This window comes from Alosa sapidissima, chromosome 6, assembly GCF_018492685.1.
Source record: "Alosa sapidissima isolate fAloSap1 chromosome 6, fAloSap1.pri, whole genome shotgun sequence".
NCBI lineage: Eukaryota > Metazoa > Chordata > Actinopteri > Clupeiformes > Clupeidae > Alosa > Alosa sapidissima.
In genome coordinates, this window is record NC_055962.1 from 6,211,568 (window position 1) to 6,233,354 (window position 21,787).

Sequence of the window (21,787 nt, forward strand, 5' to 3'; positions counted from 1 at the left end):
ACACTGTCATGATACATGAACCCTAGCCCTAACCCTAATCCTAACCTCTAACTCTAATCCTAACCCTAACTCTAACCCTAACCCTAACGGTAATCCTAACCCTAACTTGTTATGACAAAAACCGAACGTCACTTAATAACAGAAGCATTATGTCATAAACGTTTATGACTTATTTATGACACATTCATGACAGTGTCATGTCACTCTTCATGTCTGTCATGTCGATACTGTCCAGTAAAGTGTAACCCAATTTGTGTGAGAATAGCAGGTGCAGAAAGACAACATTTCCGCATACAGGCACCTACATTTAGACACGCACACATACAGACGCACAGACACACACACAGACACAGATATTTTTTTTTAATTCTGCCTTAAGGTTGCTTAAAGGTTGTATCAGCGACGGCGAGGTAACATCACTTCTGTTGACATTCAAACAAAACAGAGAGCTAGCTCGCTACTCCCGCCCCCTCCCTCCCATGCAATTGAAACTCTCCTGAGCACGCGTCTCGTCGGTTATTGGTTGGAACACTTTATTTTGCCTTTGAGTAGTTGGCAACACTTGTTGTTAGCAATTGTTTTTGTGTACAGATCTCAGAGCCTAGGCTGCCTACAGAGACGAGGTGTTTTTTGTGTGCAGATCTCAGAGCCTAGGCTCAGGCCCGTAGCTAGAAGGCAAGCAAACCAAGCAATTGCTTGGGGCCCCCGAGCTGGCCAGGGGCCCCAAGACAACGACTGGTTAAGAATAAAATGCAACGACAAACTGTGAGCGCCCCTTTGATAGTCAATGCAGTAAAGTGCAACGACACTGTTACCGGCAATACCGGGATCCCCCTCAAGGGCCCCTCTCTGTAGTCGCTGACAGCAGCCAGCCAGCCAGGTTCGTGAGCTCTGCTGCCGGGAAAATATAAAACTTTGCAGTTATGTCTATGGTCATAATAAAGCGAAGTTATGCGTCTGGAAGCCAGAAAAGAAAGAAGAGAAAGGAAGAGGATGACAAGAAAAAACAAGATAGTGGTAAGTGATAAATTACACTGGATGAAATACCTCTACTTGTCTTGTACAAATGGTGTAATGTCGCAGCAGGAAGGCTAGCCTAGCAAAAAATGTTTTTGTTAACTACCTGCCTGACGGCCCATGCTGCTTGTAACAAGCTAGAACAGTTAGCGCAACTTTTTTTTTCGAACGGACGGAATATGGTTACATACTGTATTATGTTTATTAACGGGACAAGGAAGACGCAGATCTGTTCCAGAATCACTGTTTATCGTATTTAATGACATAACATTGCTATAGCTTTGTAATAGGTTTTGATGAAAGTGGCATAGCTTCTCTGCTATACTAACTATTCGACCATGATAATCTATTTACCAAATGGGGGTTAGGAAAACCACACGATAAATTCCGTGCAGACTGGAACATTCATGTCTAGTAGTATTCATGCACGCCAGCTGTTTACTGTCTTTAAAGCACTGTGCGTCTGTCTAATTCTCAAACAGCAGAATGCTTAAATGCTATGTTAAGCTACTAGTAGGCCTAGGTCAATGTATAACATTAGCTTGGGATGTTTTTACAGTAAGCACTGGTAGTTGTGAAAGTAGCTGCATCCCTTCTAAATATCAAAATATGGAAATGCTAACATATCTTTTCTTTCTCCCTCAAGGTGCTTTGCTTAAATTTCTCAGCCCTCAGGCTCTTCCTAAGGATACCTCCACTGATGAAGGTAGAGTGAATTTCTCTCACTGAGCTGTTAATGACCATTTCCAATATGCTAACAGTGAAATGGTCAAACGTACTTCACAGGTCATTTCAAATTTTTTTTTTCCAATTATTTTCCCAGGTACACCATCAACTTCATCCTCCATTCATGAGGAAGAAGCTGACATTGGATTTTATGGTATGGTGGTGTTTTTGCAAATGTTCAAAATGTTCAAAACTAATCCACAGTATATATGCAACAGCAGTATTTGCACTGTCAACATTTTTTATTTATATAAAGTGTGGGTGAATTTAAACTGTATGGCTATGTTGTGGTTCCTGTAGGCGTTGCGTGCTGTGGGGGGGGGCTCCATGTCCATTTTGCTTAGGCCCCCAAATTCCTTGAAACGGCCCTGCCTAGGCTGCCTACAGAGACGCGTTTTTTGACGGCCTGCTTATGGGGGCGGGCAGCTAGCGGATCGATTGGATTAATGTGATCATTTATGTTTGGGCCTTTTTTGGGCCTGCAATCGCTGATACAACCTTTAAATACACCATTTTAACGCAGTTTGGGAGGGACAAAAACACATAATAGAGCGAGCAGGGCCCGTCTTGGTTGCTTCTTTCTGACTCCGGTGAACATTGGAATGAAGCACACACTAATCCCAGCGTAGTGAGCTGCCTGCAACAACAGTGGCGCTCGGGGAGCAGTGAGGGGTTAGGTGCCTTGCTCAAGGGCACTTCAGCCATGCCTACTGGTCGGGGTTTGAACCAGCAACCGTCCGGTTACAAGTCCAATGTGCTAACCAGTAGGCCATGCCTGCCCCTACACTTCATTTGTGGTTTTAAATATACAGTAGTTGTTTCTGGCCTACCCACGAGTGGTGAAGTTTGTCAGCACTTGTGCAGATGCGCACAATGAATGGACAATCCACTAAGCTACCATTTAATTTTATGCCTCTTGATGACACCAAATTAATTAGTATTATATGCTATATCTGAATGGAATGGAATAAATGGAACACAGAACCTCGCTTCTCTCGCGTCAGTCACTGACAGTAGAATGCATCGGGAAAAAACACTGATTACATTAGATTAGATTCAACTTTATTGTCATTATGCAGAGTACAAGTACAAAGCCAACAAAATGCAGTTTGCGTCTACCCAGAAGTGCAAAAAAAGCAGAAAAGTGCAATGTGATATACAAAGTATAGACCGGTGGTGCATAGGCAGGACAAGAAATATAGTGCAGTGTAGACAGTAGTATGCAGTTGGTTTACAGAAGGTGGTTTAAGGTAATATAATTTAGATATAAATATGTACAGTGTATTAGCAGTTACTTTAGAGCAGAATAGATTAATATGAACAATGTATGAACAACATACAGATATGTGCAATGTAGTAGCAGCAGTAACAATATAACAGTAGTAAGTATGTACAGTACAGAATGTACAGCTATGTGCAGTGTGGTAACAGCACCATTGTAGTGCAGATACAGTACCATTATAAGAGTATTAAGAACTAGATGTACCGCATAGCGGTACAAAATATGACCGCCGCTCAGTCCTGTACATCCGTTCCGCAAAAATAAATCACACTTCAATTTGTCTCCATCTTTTACTCCATCCCCCACTCTTGAAACGTTTGTGTATGCTTGTTTGGCATGCCTGAGTGTGTGTGTGCGGCTGCACAGAAAGTAGCCTACTGGTGCTGAAAAGGTGAATAGATAGAATAGCCAAAGAAGATGTAGCATTGTTATAAAACCTTTAAAATCTCTAAACAATCACAAGTAGGGCAGTTCATCACAGTTCATCCATTGCAACTGGATTGATGAAAGGTCACTTACACCTGTAGGCTACATTGTATTTGGGAAAAGCAAAAGGTATCAGCATAATGTTATTTATTTATTTATTTATAAACAAAAAATCTCTGTCAGTTCCATGCCGTTTTCAACAGCTATCAAAAACAAAGGTCATTTTTGGATGGATGGATTTTTTGTGAATGTTTCTTCTTCTACATAAGATTTTAGTCATCTTTAGTTCATGTAATACTTTATTGTCAATGCACAAATTAAGTAACAGTAGTCTGAAACGAAATGCTGTTTTACATCTAACCAGTGGTGCAAATAACTGACATGTCCAAATGGGCCTTGATGAAATGCGTGGCTAGACTGTTTATACACATTTTAACGGGCCAAAGTTGAAGAGCTGTTGTCCGTTATTGTTCTTGCAAATAAAGGCTGATTCATGTTCCCTTGCATTGTGTAACTGAGGTCCATGGCTAGTCTGGCTTTCACCAGACCAAGCTCAATCTTTTAAGAAATCAAAAGATAAATAGCGGGCAGATCAGGCTGGGTTCACCCAGCCTAGTCCATAGGCACCCGATATTGTTTAATTTTCCGATTGAGATATCCACGCTCTGGCTATTCTAAATGCAAAAATGCATCAGGGAGTGACAAAACAAAACTGTAACTAACAAACTAGATCCTAATAGAAAGCTGTTAGCTTCCCTAAACTACAGGTAGGCTTATAAGGTAGGCCTATTTACAACATAAATTGTCAATAGGCTATGCTGGCGACACAAATAAAATCTCCTTTGGAAACCAATGGCTTACGCCTTACAGTATCAAGCGGACTTAAACTGCCATATCGTGGCGAAAAGTTGTAATAATATTCACGCAGCTCCATGAGTCAAGGAAAGCGCGAATGAAGTAGCCACTTCTAAATGGGACCCACTACACAGTAGCTTAAGGTGTGTTGCTAAACCAGCCATAATGAAATGAAGGTGTCATTGGATACTTAACACACACATGCTTTTTAATTTCACAGACTACAACTACCAAGCTGGAATCAAAGCACATCGATTCCCCTCTCACACCCTGCACGCACTTAAGAAAAAATAAACAGGCGTCTCAGTCTCACGCATGTTTAGGCAAAACTGTATCAGACCGGTGTAACGTTGGTAAATCTTCCATTGCACAGAATGATTTTTGTAGCACGTGCAACAAATGACAGTCGAAAGATACAATTACAGTGCTGCTATCAATTTGCTTGGTATAACCGCATTTATAGTTTTCTACAAATGCAATCAATCAAATTGGCCTCCATCACTCAACCAACGCTAACGGTAACATTACCTAGGTCCTTATTGATATTATAAAATTAACGTACCTGCAGTAAAAACCAAGTATGTCCGATAAACATCCTCAGATTTATTTCGGCTTCAAGAAGAAATGGAAATTACATTTCATGTGAACATCATCCTATCCTTATTAGACGTTCTCTGCGGTAAACTACACTCCTTGTATGAAGTGTCCATTGTTTTTCCAACCCACTTTTAACCCTTAAAGGAGTACCAATGTTGAGAAATGAACGTTCTAAAGAATATCTGGGTTCATTGAATTCAACATAGAATTTTAGAACCTTCAATTGTTGAATTTTAGAACCTTCAAAACCTACACCTTTAAGGGTTAACTTCCAACAAAATTACGTCTCACTGCAACGACGCGCCATCTAGTGGACAAACGACTACTTATCGCCAATACTGGAAATGCAGCCATGATGATGATGATGAATATTTATTTTGGCTTTCTTTTAATCCTACTGAATTTGTAATTATGTATCGACCGTTCTAATACCGATAGTATGTGGGTGCCTGTGTGTGTGTGCATGTGTATGTGTGCACTGCCATCTACAGGTCAATGAGTGTACAGTCACTAAATGTACACATAACCTAATTTTTTTTAGACCCCCCCATGGATGAAATTCTACGAAACTTGGCATACCCCCAGAGAATGCCAGGTCAATCATACACATAAAATTTGGTGTAGTTCTGAACATCTTAACTGAAGATAGAGGTGATTAAAGCAGAATAATATTGCATTTTCATTTTTTACCGGGGGGGGTGCAAATCACAAATGAGTGATTATGGGCCAGATTGATGTGGGCCCTTGAGACCAACGTACCATAAAAGATTCTTCATCCTCAGTGCCACGGTTCAGGTAGTTATTTAGGAAAAACTGCTTTTTTTGCGGTTCGGGGGGCCCAGCACGGGGGGGGGAGTGGCTCCCTGGGGACGAAACGAAATTTTTCCGTAAAAGTCTAGTGGGGCTACATACCCACCAAATTTCATGTGCCCCGGTGGTTCGGTGTCCCGGGTATCGTTGACCAAAAATTCAGGAAGTAGATGACGGAAAAAAAAAAAAACCTTTGACAATCCCTATATGACCGCTTCGCTAGCTTTGCTAGCGGCGGTCATAATAAATGTATGTGCAGGATGGATAGTATGAAGAGCAGTAGAATAAGGCTATGTATAAGTGTAATTACAGTATGTACTTTTGTAAATAAAGAGAACACTATTTGTGGGACAGGGTAGTGCAAATTGTCCGGGGGGATGAAAGAGAGGCAGATATGAGAAATGAGATGTCCTGCTCACTCACACGTCACTTTTAAGAGACATCATTTACTGATGATGTGGCGAAGCATCACCTCTTAGGCTAGAATAAACATACCATTGTCACACATTAATTGCAGAGAATATGAACTTATACCAAAGCGTACAAATATCATATGAACATAGACTATTTCCACTTATTGACCCTGACAATGAGGTAGTGTTTGGGGGGGATTCCAACAGTCTTAGTGTTTCCAAGACTGCATGTGAGTGTGTGTGTGTGTCGGTTTGTAAACACGTCCGACAGAGGTGTGTTTGTGGGACGTGTCCTCTCTCGCAGCTTTGAAGGAAACCTAGTGAAGTGGGAGGCTTGTGTGGAGTAGAGGACACCCCTACAGAGCCATCTCTGCATGCAGGGAGGTCATTTCTGCATGCTGTCCTCCCACACCCCAGCAGGCTCTGTGACTGGGCGCCTCCAGGGGAAAGCAATGAGAGCTGGCAGCCAGGATTTTTCTACAAACTTCCTTCTAAGAGTGAGGCCAGACCAGTTAGTGAACTTTGGAGTCACTTAATAGGAGACCTGTGTCTGTTAGTGTTTAAATGATATATCCAGAGACATAGCGACCTGCATGTTTGGGTTGATTTGTTTTGCTATATGTTGAAACAATGAAACAAAGGTCTTCCGCTCTCTGCCTTTTTTGTCTTCTAGATAGATAGATAGATAGATAGATAGATACTTTATTGATCCCCAAGGGGAAATTCTCTAGACCTCCTATAAGACCGTGGTGTGGTCTTGCATGGATTTGCAGTTCTGAGTTCTGTTTCAGTCTAAGAATCTTTTTAGTTATTTTAACAGAACCTCCCAAATCCAGTCTACAGATGGGGTAAATACTCTAAATGGGCTCAGATTGCCAATGTCCAGGCTTAGGCCTAATCCCATTTCTCTATTTTACCCCTTCCCCTACCCCTAGCCCTTGTCCCTCGAAACCAAGTGGCAAGACATAGGGGTGAAAATATTCCCCTTGGAACCCCATGGAAATGAGACACTACTAGCCTCCCGTAAGGGAGAGCCGGGATGATTAAAACACTTTTGAACTAAACATAATTTACATCGTACCACACAGAAAGCTTCTGATTAAGTACCGTTGCATTTTCAACTCTGAACAAAACCGTTAAGCAGCAAAAGTGGAACGTGCCTAATGTTTCATTCGTCTCTTCTGGTCGGGATGAATAAAACAGGCATGGGGGGACAAAATAAACATAAGATATGTAAATGTCACGCAACTAAATGGTCATAGTATGGCGAAGTCGTAATCAAAATTCTATTCAGAACTTCCCGACCTCAAATTTTGTGGACGGGGCTAAATTTGGGCAGATATGGAAATATGTAGCCTAGAAAATCCAGACCCTGGTAATCTAGAAAGATTAAGGGTCTGGCCACGAACAATGTAATGGCCCAACTCGAGGGGCGGCACCATGCATGCATTTGAAAATCTCACTGCACGCAATTGGATAACACTAGACCAATGTTTACTCTGAATGATTCCGGACTTCGATGCAATTAGATAACACTACGACCAATGTTTACATTTTTTGTCATATACAGCAAACATCACCTCACCATCCGCTAGCTGCCTGTGCCCCGAATACACTGTAAAAGAATGTGGTCTCTGTGGACAGCCCAGACTTCAAAAACGGCAACGAAAACAACTTGGTCCAGCCTGGACCATAAAAACAAAGAACTGCTGTTCCAAGCAAATCACCAACGAGATGCGCGTTTAGGAAAGTTTCAATTGCACGGGAGGGAGTAGTGAGCTGTTTTGTTTGAACACTGTGCTAGAGTAATGCATGCAATGTCTGTGTGCTTTTATCCTGCAGTACAAATGACTCCTTGTCATACTCAGTGATACAGTATGACCAAGTAAACCAGCTGTGTTGTTCATGTTACTCTCTGTACAGCATAAATCTACTGGTAATGGTTACATATTAGTGGAACATGCATTTGCAGCCCCCGTCATCATGGGCTCATCGCTGAGTGAGAAGGGGAGAGTTTGTTGATGTGATCTCAACAGCCCTCCAGGTGAGTCTGTTGATGTAATCTCGAGTCTCAGCCCCAGGTGAGTCTGTTGCTGTGATCCTGGATCCCAGGCTGGCCAGGAAACAGCTTGGTGAGCTTGATGTGCAACATGCTTGTATTTTTCCACATAGCATCAGTCACACTGTTTTTTTTTTTTCATTTGCATTTATGCACACACAACTGAATTACACAAAACACGCCACAGTTGCTCCTTGCTACTGCCTGAGAAGCACTTGAGGATATTGTTTTGGAGAGTTGTCATGTCACAGGGCCACAGGACCATAAACGCTTCCCTATTCCGCCATATCTACCGCTAGTGAGTTTGCACAGCTAGCTGGCCCTGATAATGCATGCAAACGAAACAAGACCCAGGCTGCTCCAACAGCCTCTGAGTCACCCACAGTGGAGCATGTCCCAGCTAGCTACAGTATGCACACACACACACACACACTGCATGTGCCCCTAAGCACAACTCATCACCTCTCACACACACACACACACACACACACACACACACACACACACACACACACACACACACACACACACACACACACACACACACACAAACACCCTGAGGGAAGAGGGACACACACAGACCCACACAGGGCAAGCGGGAGCCTGTCACAGACCTGGAAAGCAATCCTACCTGCCTACCTGCCTGTCCAGCCCTGCCCCTCGCTCATTCTCATTCCGCAGAGGAGGAGGGAGGGAACCCGCAGGAACCTCCCAGCCCAGGCACAGAGAGAGGCAGGGAACCCGCAGGAATCTCCGGTGCAGAGAGGCTTGTGCTGCCTGGTAGCCTCTGCTCTGCTCCCCCGGACTCTTGTCTCTCGGCTGTTGTCAAGCGTGACCATACATGAATGGTTCTGGTGGTCCACTCTGAGAGGTTTGAGTGGTTCTTCTGAATATTTTTTTTTTAATTTGAATCGCTATTTTAAGTCGGGAGAGGCGGTTGAAGGAATGTATCCCCCCACATGCAGCTGAGAGAGAGAGAGAGAGAGAGAGTGGGGCAGGTCCGGACAAAGTGCAGAATGAGCTCACGCCAGGAGAGGAGTGAGTGGAACGAAGCGCAGAGACACCAGCTGTAGAGTGGGAGACGTCCACTGCAGAGGGATTACCAAGCTGGAGCTGGGGAGCTGTCCCTAGATGAGACGGGTCATTGGACAGAGGCCTAAACTGTCCTGTGTCTTCACCCATGGAGCTCAGATCCAGGTGACAACAGGGAATGTACCGGTCATTTGGAGCTCAGGCTTCTGATTACACTTCATTCCAAGGTACTGCTGTCTCCAGACGGACAGGAATCGTGTAACGTCTGGAGCGTCCTTGATCTCAGAACCATGTAGAACCATGTGTTCTGGCAATTCTAGAGTGAAGTTGCTTACCTGGAGAGGAAGAATTTAAGCTTCTGGATCTTTTATTTTTTGGCTGGCGCTGTAAGAACTGAAACAAAGGCTGAAATGGATTTATGACTCAACATGGAAGAGCAGCTTTCTGGAAGCATCTAGCTGCAATAAAGCTGGCATTAAATGCAGGTAATATTCATGGCTCAGAACTACTGTCAAGTGAAACTGATAATGTTTTGTCTTCAGTTCATACCCAGTGTTATAGTTCATGTTTATTCATCTGTTGTATGTATGCTAAGCAGTAAAGGCTTTCAACCTTTTCCCTCCCTGATACTGATAATATTGGTAATAGCAGAAACAGTGTTATATTTGACCTTTCATCCTGAGTCTTGGCAGGGCGTGTAGCTTAATCCCCTCAGAGATGCAGTACAATTACTAACCTGAGGCTAATGCTCAGGAACTCATTGGAAATTGTATTATACTTGTTAACTAATTGTTCAAAGGTAACAAACACAATTGATGGAATGTGACAAATGAATGATGCATGTAATGAATTTTGGTAGTGAATAGAGTGATAAGCTCTGCAGTTTACTGCTGAATTGCAGATATGGTGTGGCCACTCAGTGTTATGTCAGTGTGACAGATGCACACCCTGAGATGAGTTTCACATAATGGAAGACAATGGTGTCACCACCCTCGTCCCAGCACAAAGCCTGTGGCTTATATGGCTCATATTCTACCAGTTCAACCAGTCAACCCTGGGGATAAATAAAGTAAATCTATCTATCTATCTAGTTAGGTTAGTGTTAAAGTGTGTGTGTGGGTTTATATGTCAGCGAGAGAGAAAGACTGTGTGAGTGTGTGTGTGTGTGAGAGAGAGAGAGAGAGAGAGAGATCCCACCCCACATCCATCCCCATGAGAGGATGCAGTGCTGGATAATGTGTCATCAGTCTGACTACTTGCTCACCTACTGAACTCTGAGGGGTTTCGTAGTGCTATGAGTGATGAGCACACACACACACGCAGCTGTTCATAGCCCGACACACCTGTTTTTTCTTTTTTAAACCATAACACACATACACACACAGGTGTTCTTGGTCTTGAACAGACTTTTAATGTTGTCTACTAGGCTGGTGATCTCTATCTAGGGCCCACTGATAGCGACTGACTCATGGGGTCTGAGAAAGGCTCATTTAGTATGAGGCTCATGAGTATATTACATATACATACAGTATGTTTAATTTTGTAGTTGCTTATCATCAGCCACCGGCGCAGGAATATAGCACAGGAAACCCAGGCTGGATGGGGGAGTGGCTATATGTTCATGTATATATGAATCTGGGAGTGATAAGCAGACACACATACACACAACATGTGAACGGGGGGCCATGTGTCTTTGTCTCACACTCAGCTCCAAGTTCAAGGTTAGGTCTGCCCTGACAGTGAGCAGGTCATACACACACACACACACACACACACTCCAGCTCAAAGGCTGGGCCCGCCCTGAGAGTGAGCGGCACACACACACACACACACACACACACACACACGCTGAGAGAACTGGAAGAGGAGATCAATGGTAAGTGCTGCAGCTCTGCAACAGGTGGATGAAGAGAGAAAAGACCACCAGAGAATGGGACTAATGCACTACACCCTCCTCTGTCTTCTTCTCCTCATGTTCGCTTCTCTCTCTCCTGTTTTTCTTTCTCAATACCCCCCTCTCTCTCCTTGCACTCTTCTGTGTGTCTTTCTCTCCTCTCTCTCTCTCCCTTCTGGTGTGCTTCCCTTATCACTCTCTCTCTGTCTCCTTTTCCCTCTTTCTCTCTCTCTCTTCTGCAGATCATTACTGACGAAGGAGGTACAGTAATGGTGTGAGCGATGGAATAACTCACTGACTCATCTCAAGCGCAAGAAAGCATACAGAAATAACTACAAACAAAAAAACACAACTAAACGGTAAGACTTCTCAGCAACATCAATTCTGATCCATCACAATTACACACAGATTTATGATCTTGCCTCATCCTCTGCGGGTGTTTAGCACCCTCATTGCTGGATTCTTGCCTGGGTTAGATAAATTCAGCTGAAGAGAAAGTGAGTGAAAGTTTGTAAAGATCAGTAAGGATTAATATCTTGGATTGGACTGAACCTGGGACTGAAAATTGTTCATTCTCTTATTTTGAGTGAAAGATTTAGAGATTTTCTTTTAGAGATTTCATTGAAGAGATTGGGAGGCTTAAACACTTCAAATGATATATAATTGTTATTAACTGTCCTAAGGTCAAAGGTTTAATGTCCTGGATAGGATTAAATTACTGTGTGTGTTCCTGCCAGATCAGGGCCAGAGCTGGACCAGATGATTGGCAGCAGTTTTGGCTGCTGTCTTGGTTGTGGCATAAACTAAAACGCAGGCTGATATCCTGGTCATGTGTGTCACCTTCAAGGAAGGGGGTGTTTACCCTCAGCTTGAGTAAACACGACCTAAGCTTCCACTCAGGCAATCATGTGAACATGAGTCATGACTCGGTTTTATGGTGGCAGCATGTATTTTATCTTTTAAAACAAAACAGGGGTAAACTTTGTTATTTCAAAGTCCTTCCCATATCCTTAGAGCTGTTTTTTCACAGAGCAGGAAGCAGATCACATCCCGGGGTTTGAACATACTATAAGATGAAAGCTACTTAATAATTAGTCTGGCTGCATGGTGAGTTTGCCAGATGTGTTGGAGTGGATTAAACCATCTCTATTTTTATAATTTAAAGGTGAGATATTTGTCATCTGTCTTTAAATTGGCAAATTACTGTACTACTGTACTGCACTGACAAATAACTGAACTCATTTAACTTGTCCACACAGTACATTTATATTAACATTTATCCCATTCATTTAGCATATGTTTTTTATCCAAAGCTCACATTTGCTAGACAAGTTTACTGTTTTACCGGTAATTCTTTTCCCCCCCCATTTGAAAAGAAGAGAAAGTTGTACAAGCTGTACTTGTACATTTACATTATGCCTAAGACCGATTACGTAAAAATGTGCAAGTGATGTTTTGCCCTTGTAACTACAGACCAATAAAATGCCCTGTTCATGAAGCGGTCAATCTCACTGATGGCCAGTTATCTGTTTTAGCACAGCTGGCTGCAGTGTAGTACAGCTCTAAAAAGAACACTCAGCCCTCTTGCAGCCTGCTGTGTTGTGGACAACGCTAACGGCTCACACAGAGACATGATTAGGACATGATCAATGAACTGAACTGAACCAGCAGTCAGCTCGCAATCCCAGCAACCACCACAGCAATCCCAATAGCCCTAGATACCCCCAGACACCACAGTTACCCCACTTACCCCATCCACCCCAGCTACTTTAGACACTCCAGATACTACAGTTACCCTAGCCACCCCTTACCTATCCCAGATACTTACCCCAGCTATCGCAGCAAGCCCAGATACCCCAGTTACCCTAACTACTCCAGAAACTTACCCTAGCCACCCCTGCAACATCCAAATCCCAGCCCCCACGTCAGGCCCCAAGCCTTCCCCTGGTTCCCAGCTGAACTCATGTGAATTGAATGTTCAATTTTTGTCACATAAGAGGTGTTGAACATGTCACCACACATATGCTGGCATAGTCTCATGACAGGCAGGCAGGCAAACAGGCAATCAGACAGACAGGCAGGCAGGCAGGCAGCTTGAGGAGAATCACCTGATCAGAGAGATCTCTCTTGTTGAACGCCATGAGAGAAAGAGTATTTAGTCCCACATTTGAATATTAACCCATGCATATGTTCAAACCTATCCATTTCTCTCTCAATGGCTGGCATACTGCTATGTATTCCTACATTTTGGAATAGTCTTTAACTCTAAAGAGCATTAGTTAATGCCTGAAGCACATTGTTTATTCTCGAGTTTGTCTGTTATGAGCTAACCCTAAACGGGTTGTTTATTCCTGTGGCTTTGTGAGTTATTGTGAGTTGTTCCCCTGTGACACCAGTAGAGGTGGACAGAGGGTGACAGATGGCTCTGGGGCAGTCGGGGCTGCGTCCACATACCAGACATGGCCGGCTCATTGGCACAGGCAGAGGGGGGGTGTGACCGTAACCCCTCCCCTCCCCTCCCTTCCTCCCTCCCTCTCCCCGCCTCCTCCCTCTCCGCCTATTCTGTCTTGCTCACCTGAGTGACAGGGACTCAGAGCCAGTTCCCCACGTGTGTTATTCTAGTGTTGGTGTGTTGGTTGTGTGCGTTCTGTTGGAGAGGCACACACACACACACACACACATACATGTGGGAGTGCTGTGGTGGAGCCATCTGAGCTCCACTGCACCCATCCGCTCTCATCAGCGCCGCCACTCCTCATCTGCTTTTCCTCGTCGCGCTTTAGCAGGGCAGTCGCTGTGCTGGTTGGTGGCGCCTGTCGTTTGCTCTGGGTCCTCCTGTTTAGCTGCTGGGCAGGTCTGTCCGCGTGCTTCTCTCAGGCGCGTAATCTGCTCTATCTGTCCCCGCTGGCGCGTGACACTCGCTCTCGTTGCTAGGTGCCATCTGCGCTCCCGTTACACTCTTCTCTGGCGGTCGGCTGCGTCCCGGTCCGGCTGCGGTCTGATCCGGCTGCTGTCATCAAGGAGCGGTCACCCTCACTGGTGGCCGCTACTTGCCTGAGGGCCCTGCCGCTCTCGCGTAGCGTCTGGCTCGGGTGGGCTCTCTCGTCTCGTGATGGCGTGGGTGGAGAAGGTGAGGCGCTCGTGCCATAACGGGACCCCCTTCTGTGTGCCGCAGGTGCTCGCGCCGGACTCGTGCCTGTGCCTGCCCCCCCTGGACATGTTCCGGCGGAAGAAGAAGCGCAGGAGGCCGGAGATCTCGGCGCCGCGGGACTTCCAGCACCGCGTGCACACCTCCTATGACCCGGCGCAGGGCTGCTACCTGGGCCTGCCACCCCAGTGGCAGAGCCTTATCGACACCCTCAAGAGGCCCAAACCTATGGTGGACCCCTCCACCATTACCCATGTGGAACCCGTCCCCAGGAAGGTATGTTTGCCTGTGTGTGTGTGTGTGTGTGTGTGTGTGTGTGTGTGTGTGTGTCAGTGTGTCAGTCTGTGTGTGTGTGCATGTGTTTGTGTGAGTGTGTATGTGTGTTTGTGTGTGTGTGTGTGTGTGTGTGTGTTTGTCAGAGAACAAAGGTATTATGAACAGGAAATGAAAGCCTATTTAAATGAAACAGAATCTTTACTCAAAGTTACATGCATTATATAGACTTGGTCTTGGCTTGTCTGTCTGTCTGTATTCGGTTTGCTGTGTTTGTGCTTGTCGATAAAGGAAAGAAACATCTCTCTGAATAGGGTGTACAGTACATGAGCCTTCTAGCACAGCAGGACACGTTTAGCCTGGGTGTCATGCTGCATGTCATCTGAGGCACTTATTGTTGGTGTTATTGTGTTCAGTATGATAAGATGCACAGAGAGCTTTCTTGAATGCTGTCACTTGAGACAAGAGTCTACAGTAGATTCCTTTGTCAGTTTATCTTTGTGCTCAGTGCTTTACCAGAGAGGAAGCACAGGGCTTGGCCATGAAAGTTAATATGTTATTTGTCACGGGGACAAATACTCGTCCCAGGGAAGTGGTAAGGCGAGTTTTCTTGAAAATGTTTTTCCGTGCTCGAGGGAAAGTTTGACCTGAGAATGTGAAAAGGAAGAGTTTTGGTTTTGGTGCATGGTGGTAGGTTTTACTTTGTGAAGAGAAATATACTTTGTGTTGGAAGGTCTGACATGATCAGGTCATTATCACTGCCCTGAGTAACCAGCACATGTTGTTGCTGGTGTTTTTAGGTGAATCAATCAGGAGGTCATTGCAGAGTTCAAAAGGTCACAACTTGTGAGTGAGTTACTTAATGTGGTGAATCTGTTTGCTTTGTTAACCTCTGCCTTTGAGAATTGTTTAGAGGTGCTTGGTTGAACTCAATAACACAAATAAACACTCCATCCCATTGGCATCAATATTAATTCCCCATCAGTTGAATAATTTAATTTCCTGGTTGACTGCACAGGCGATCAATGTTTTCCAAAGGGCCTAAGGCTTGGTTGATCACAGCCACATCGACCTTGCTGGTGCTGCTAGCCCCTAATATGTGTGTAAAAGTGCTTTGCTGAAAAAACACGACTAGTATGCTAGGCCCATACAGACAGTGCTTCAACTTATATGCATATAGATGTCCTAGTTTTACAATGACTTTATGTGACCCATGTACTGTAGTGCAATCGGAAGCCTCTGTGTCTTTACTGAGTAACTTCAGTAAGATAACTCACTTCAAAGCAGCTTGCTGGTTTTGATGTCAAGGTCCAGTAGATAAGCCTAATGCTTGAGAATAAGTGTGTGTGTGTGTGTGTGTGTGTGTGTGTGTGTGTGTGTGTGTCTATCCCCAAGACCATTTGTGTGTGGGAGCGAGAGTAAGCGTGTGTGAATGTGTTTTTCTCTGTCCATCAGAGCAAGACACATGATTAAGTTTATGTGTGTGTGTGTGTGTGTGTGTGTCCTTCCCTCAGACCATTGTGCGTGGGAGCTTCATCGGTCATGGTGACTACATCTCCGCTGCCCTCAATCAGATGGCCCGCCTCTCTGTCTCCAGTTCCAACTCTCTCCGCCGCACCAGCCCATCGCTACGGAAACGCGCCAAGTCCATGGGCCGCATCGGCGAGGTCACCGAGGGCGACGGCTACCAGTACGAGGAGATGAACGCCGAGGCACTGGCACGGGCAGGTCAGACGAGCCCGTCGGGCGACTGGCAGGAGAGGGTTTGGAATGTGCACAGCGAGAGAGGCAGCCCGCTGGGGCCTAGCAGGACCACTGCCACGCTACAGGCCAACGGCGGCGCACCGCGCGCTAAGTCTGTGCACGAGGTGTGCCTCGACCCCTTCGCCCGCCCCAGGGCCACGCCAAGTGGTGCTGCGTCTCCACCCGAGGCCCTCAGAGGTGGGGAGATGGGCCGCTACGCCAACAGCGAGGCAACCCGCGCTCAGCCAATCAACATGGCTCAAAGAAGCAGTGCAACCAATCAGAGGCCTGCTTCCCTTTTCCTAAACCACCCACCCTCCAATCACACGCCTACTAAGGTTAACCTCAGTCCCAAGCTTGATGGCATCTCCATGGAAACCCCAAGGAGGCCTCACTCGACTTATGACTTCAAGGTCAGTACCCTCTTTCTCACAGATGTCCTTTTTCCTTGTCCTTAGTAAGGAGTTTAGGTGCAAAACTAGCACACTAACTACATAAAAAAAGGCCTGCAGAAACCTTGCAAACACCAACAAGAGCACAGTTGCCATCAGGAAAAGCTTTCTAGCATGCTTACTGGTGTCTTTTGGCAATTAGTTGACAACGTTTGCTATGAAAGTTTCTTCACATTTTTGTGGGGTGATCAACCCTTTACAAAGTTATTGCTTTACCACATTCTACATTGCTACTACATTCGTTTATTTATTTATTTTTTTAAGCCAGACAAGTACATTTCAGGTTTAAACAGGATGATTTAGCAGAACAGCCTAAGGGCTGTGCAGTGAGGGGAAAAAATGAGTCATCTGCCGGTGGCTGGTAAGATGAATCTTACTGGTAAATAATGCATTAGCCGGTTCATGTGAAACTGAAGCAGACGAGAGTACAATCTCCCACTATCCACTACTGAGGAAGTCTCTGCACAGAGGCCAGAGGAGGAGCAGGCTGACTAGCTGTGCAATAAGAAAAATACTTCTGATATGCAATCGGTGTGTTTGTGAAGACTTAAACACAGTGTGGAATGTGGTTCAGCTCTGGTTTCATAATAATAGAATGGAATTCTGGAGATTTGCAAATGGCAGTGTGCATCAGATTGTTGGCATAGCAGCATTTATTATTCTGTCTCTGCTGCATGGACCTATGCCGTTGATCTGACCGAATAATCACACAGTCAAGGCTGCATTTCCTGAAAGTGTCATTGAGTAACCACCATGGCGAGAGTGATATATTGGGATTTGGGGTTTGCAGTTGCAAGTAACTTTTAACATAAGCAACTATAATGAGGACTTTGAGAACCAGTGTTACTTGAGAAAGCTGCGATTAAAAATATAAAATGCTGCAAGACACACAGCTGGGTAGGAAGACATGAGTCATGAGAGGAGAGAGTGTGTGAGGTGTGTGTGTGTGTGTGTGTGTGTGTGTGTGGAGAGAGAGAGAGAGACTATCATTTATCTTTGGTAGTAGTTCAACGAGGCGTTTGAGAGACACACCCCTGTTTGTTTGGTTACTGTAGATAACCCAAGCTTCCTGTACGGGCACATCGGCTGCCAGCGTCCTGTATGGGCACATTGGCTGGCGTCAATCACGTCATAATGGCTTGTCACGTTCAGTGGTATTCTCTGGAAAGGAGTGAAAACGAGCGATGAGACCCACTATGTTCGCTCTACGCTGATAAAACACAACACATATTAAAATAAACACACACCTCGCATACAGCTAAACACACACCATCTGTGTGCTGTGCACTGTGTCTGCTACTAATCTGCCTTCAGGAAGTGTAGAGTGAAAAGAACGTCTGTGCAACACAGATGTCTTCTTAATTTATAGTTTTTTATTTTTTTTATTTCTTAAGTTGCATAACAGTTTCGACGTAAGGTTACATCTTCATCAGTGTCCTGGAATAAAAAAAAACTATAAAGAAGACACCTGTGTTGCACCTGCGTTCTTTTTGCTCTACGCTGTCTTGTCCTGCCCTGGTGACACTGTCTAGTTGTGGGTTGCAGAAGCGCAGAGAACTCTCTCTTTTCTGCATTAAGGAAGGTTTGACCCTGACCCCAACTCTGCCATTGCTATGATTTACACCTCTGCTATTTGCAAGTCACTGCAGCAAGTTTAATATGGACAATTCCTGAGTGAACATGACAAACTGCACTTATGTGAGCTGTGTTGTGTCAGACAAACTCAGTGATTTACTTTGGCATTTGAGTGTGTGGCATTTACACTATCTCTACTGAAAGTGCAGCAGCTTCGTATGTTGTGCTTATTTCCACGCTAGAATCATAACTATGCTAAGTATATTATCTATGGCTAAATGCCATTTCACTACATGTTTTATGAAGTATCTATGTTTGAGACAAATACAATCCATGTATCTTGTATCTTGTATGTTTATGTTCACACTAGAGTCACATTAGATATGTTTATTTTTTTCAGTACGCAGCATTAAAAGTAGTCTCTGCCATGGGCGGACTGGCCATCTGGCATACCGGGCATTTTCCCAGTGGGCCGACGCACCTTTTGGGCCGATAGAATAGGCTATATATATAATTTAATTATTTTGGCCAACGATCAGCCCAAAGGAAGGACAATCAGCGGCCCACTGGTTACATTTCCATATGTCGACTGATCCAATAACAGCTCACGTCAGGCCCACCCCTCGCATTTTGGCCCAGAGCCAGGATTTTGTGAGCCATCAGAAGTTAATCGAAGTTGCCTACACGGTAGTGACAATAGTGCAAAAGTAACACCAATGTAGAAGCTTCAAAAATACAATATTGCAAGTAGGCTAGCATATGTCAGCCCTATACAGAGAGGGACAGTGAGCAGGTGGTGGAGCCTTGCGGCTACATGATAAGAACTCAGTGGTGGAGCAGGTAGGCTATGTGTGACATGCCATGCTGACGATGATGATTATGATGACTTATTAATTGCGATAATGTAATGATGTGGTTATGATAACGTAAGGCCGTGCTGTGATTATAATAACAAACAGCGTAACTTAAATGTTCTAAATGAATGATTTGCAACCCCGGACAGCAAAAGAGTGTCAAATCGATGTTAATTGTTGGTCAGATTGATCAGTTTCCGTCAGACGCCCACAATTCAACATCGATGGCATGAGTGGTGGTTGGTCTCTCAAAGTAGAGCGTTGAAAGGGTTCCTATCTTAGAAGGGTTAATTATCATGGTAAAGATGGGCTGTAGACTGACGGAAATGTAGGCAACAAGTCATATTCATGCACAAGCCAACTATACAGTAACCTATACGATAGGCTACTGGAAGACATTCAAGATAATTAGTTAATGTAGCTATATGTTCCAAAATGTACCAGCAATGTAGTATAGCCTACAGGAATAAAATATTTCCAGCAACAGCTCTATTTATTTTGTGTTGTTTCAGTTGTCCTACAGTGATTAACGTATACTACAATCTACAGTAGGTAATTTAGGTCTTTACACATAGGCAAATTCAGTAACTGTTTGGTGCTGCTGTCAGTTGAGCATTATATAGTTTAAATGTAGCCTATTGAATAATTTGGAATGCTACTTTGAATTCAAGCAGAAACTCTTTAATAATTGCTTGTATAGCCTAGGCTACTTGAGTATGGAGATCATGTACTCCATGGCTACCTCTGATCGGACAGAGTGATAGCCAATGAGGCTATCGGATGAGCCAATAGCCAATCACTTTCAGTGCTCCATGACAGTTGAAAATATATGCATATTTAAGGGTAATGCAAAGATTTTGTATTTAATTAGGTGTGCCCGACCGATTTGAGGGCCGCTTGGGCCAAATATGCCAGGGCCAATTTTTGGTCCCAGTCCGCCCCTGGTCTCTGCACTACAAGAGTTAAACTTGTCTCTGGTCTACTAGTGGTAAACTGTGGTAAACTGTTTTTTGGTCTATCAGTGTTAAACTGGTAAGCTTTTCTTATGTGCGAGAGCTCACTGTGTGATTCTCTTTGCTGTGACAGACAAACTCTATGGGCATTGCAGCCATCTCTCGGCCCAATGGCACCAGCACCCCAAAGTCTTCCCAACGATCGTCCCTCCAGCCGGCCTCACACCCTTTCTCTAGTCTGTCCATGGGGCCCCCTACAGGCCGGAGTGACACTGCACCTCTCCCCAAGTACTCCAGCCACCTCCAGGGCCCGAGGGAGGAAGGCCAGCGTTCCTCCCCAGCAGGAGCTCCGTCTACTGGGCCAGCGGGTCCTGGATCCCCCTGCCTCCGTCCACCGAAAACACTATCCCCATCCCCCGATCAAGAGCCACCTAAGGTGACCCACGAGCAGTTCAAGGCGGCGCTGCAGATGGTTGTGGATAAGGGCGACCCGCGTGCCTACCTGGAGAACTTTGTCAAGATCGGCGAAGGTTCGACTGGTGTGGTGTGTATCGCCCGGGAGAGGCACACAGGTCGACAGGTCGCCGTGAAGATGATGGACCTACGCAAGCAGCAGAGGAGGGAATTGCTCTTTAATGAGGTGTGTGTGTGTGTGTGTGTGTGTGTTTGTATGTTAATATGTGTGTGTAGGAAGGAACAAGCCCATATTGTCTGATTTGCCATTCAATGATGGTGACACTTTGTGATACTAGGATTGTGTGATATTAGTTTCTGTTGATTCTGACGTCCTGTGATGTTGACGTCCTTTGATGTTGACATCCTATGATAGTGGCTTCCTGTAATATTGATCTCCTGTGATGTTGAACGTCCTATGACTACATCCTGTTATGCTGACATCCTGTGATATTGACATACTATGACGACATCCAGTAAAGTTGACATTCTGCGATATTGATGTCCTATGATGACATCCAGCAATGTTGACATCCTGTGATGTTGGCGTCTTATGATGTTGATTTCCTGTGGTGATGTCCTATGACGACATCCGGTCCTGTGTTGCTGACGTCCTGAGATGTTGTTGTGCGTTCATGCAGCTGGAACATTTTGGAGTTCCAGACTTCCAAATTGAGAGTGTTCATTTGACGACAACAAACTGGTGATGTTGCTAATGTTCATAGGCTAGCTGGCCAGAAGGCTAACATCATGTAGTTACTCAAAGGTACTCTGGGAATTATTATTCAATATCACAATCACTTACTTATGATTATATCGTAAATAAACAAGTGACTTATTTGTGCATGGAACAAATCCACAATGCTCATACTCCGCACCATGAACGCACCATTAGTGTCCTGTGACTCCAGTGTCTTGTAACGTCAGTGTCCTGTGATGCCAGTGTCCTGTGACATCAGTGCCCTGTGTTGTCAGTGTCCTGTGATGCCAGTGTCCTGTGACGTCAGTGTCCTGTGATGTCAGTGTCCTGTGGTGTTTGTGTCCTGTGATGTCAGTGTTCTGTGAAGTCATGTCTCCTGGGGTGTTGACGTCCTGCGGTGTTGCACTGCAGGTGGTGATCATGAGAGACTACAGGCATAGGAATGTGGTGGAGATGTTCAAGAGTGCACTTGTGGAGGAAGAACTGTGGGTGATCATGGAGTACCTGCAGGGCGGCGCTCTCACC

The 21,787-nt window shown here is 44.8% G+C and overlaps 1 protein-coding gene across 2 annotated transcripts in view; it reads left to right on the forward strand.

Annotated features, from left to right (window-relative positions):
- The first annotated feature begins 8,877 nt into the window (after positions 1–8,877).
- Positions 8,878–21,787, forward strand: part of pak6b (p21 protein (Cdc42/Rac)-activated kinase 6b) — a 15,951-nt gene continuing 3,041 nt past the window's right edge. Inside the window, exons 1-6 of one of the 2 annotated variants that reach the window (XM_042094452.1) lie at positions 8,878–9,702; positions 11,354–11,470; positions 14,287–14,535; positions 16,047–16,688; positions 20,243–20,749; positions 21,674–21,787. The exon at positions 21,674–21,787 is cut by the window's right edge and continues 20 nt beyond it. In XM_042094452.1, the coding sequence (XP_041950386.1) occupies positions 14,329–14,535; positions 16,047–16,688; positions 20,243–20,749; positions 21,674–21,787 (1,470 nt within the window). In that variant the 5' untranslated portion in view covers positions 8,878–9,702; positions 11,354–11,470; positions 14,287–14,328. Of the gene's footprint in view, positions 9,703–11,353; positions 11,471–13,721; positions 14,536–16,046; positions 16,689–20,242; positions 20,750–21,673 lie in introns of those variants that run through there. The other variant, XM_042094451.1, reaches the window with a different exon arrangement.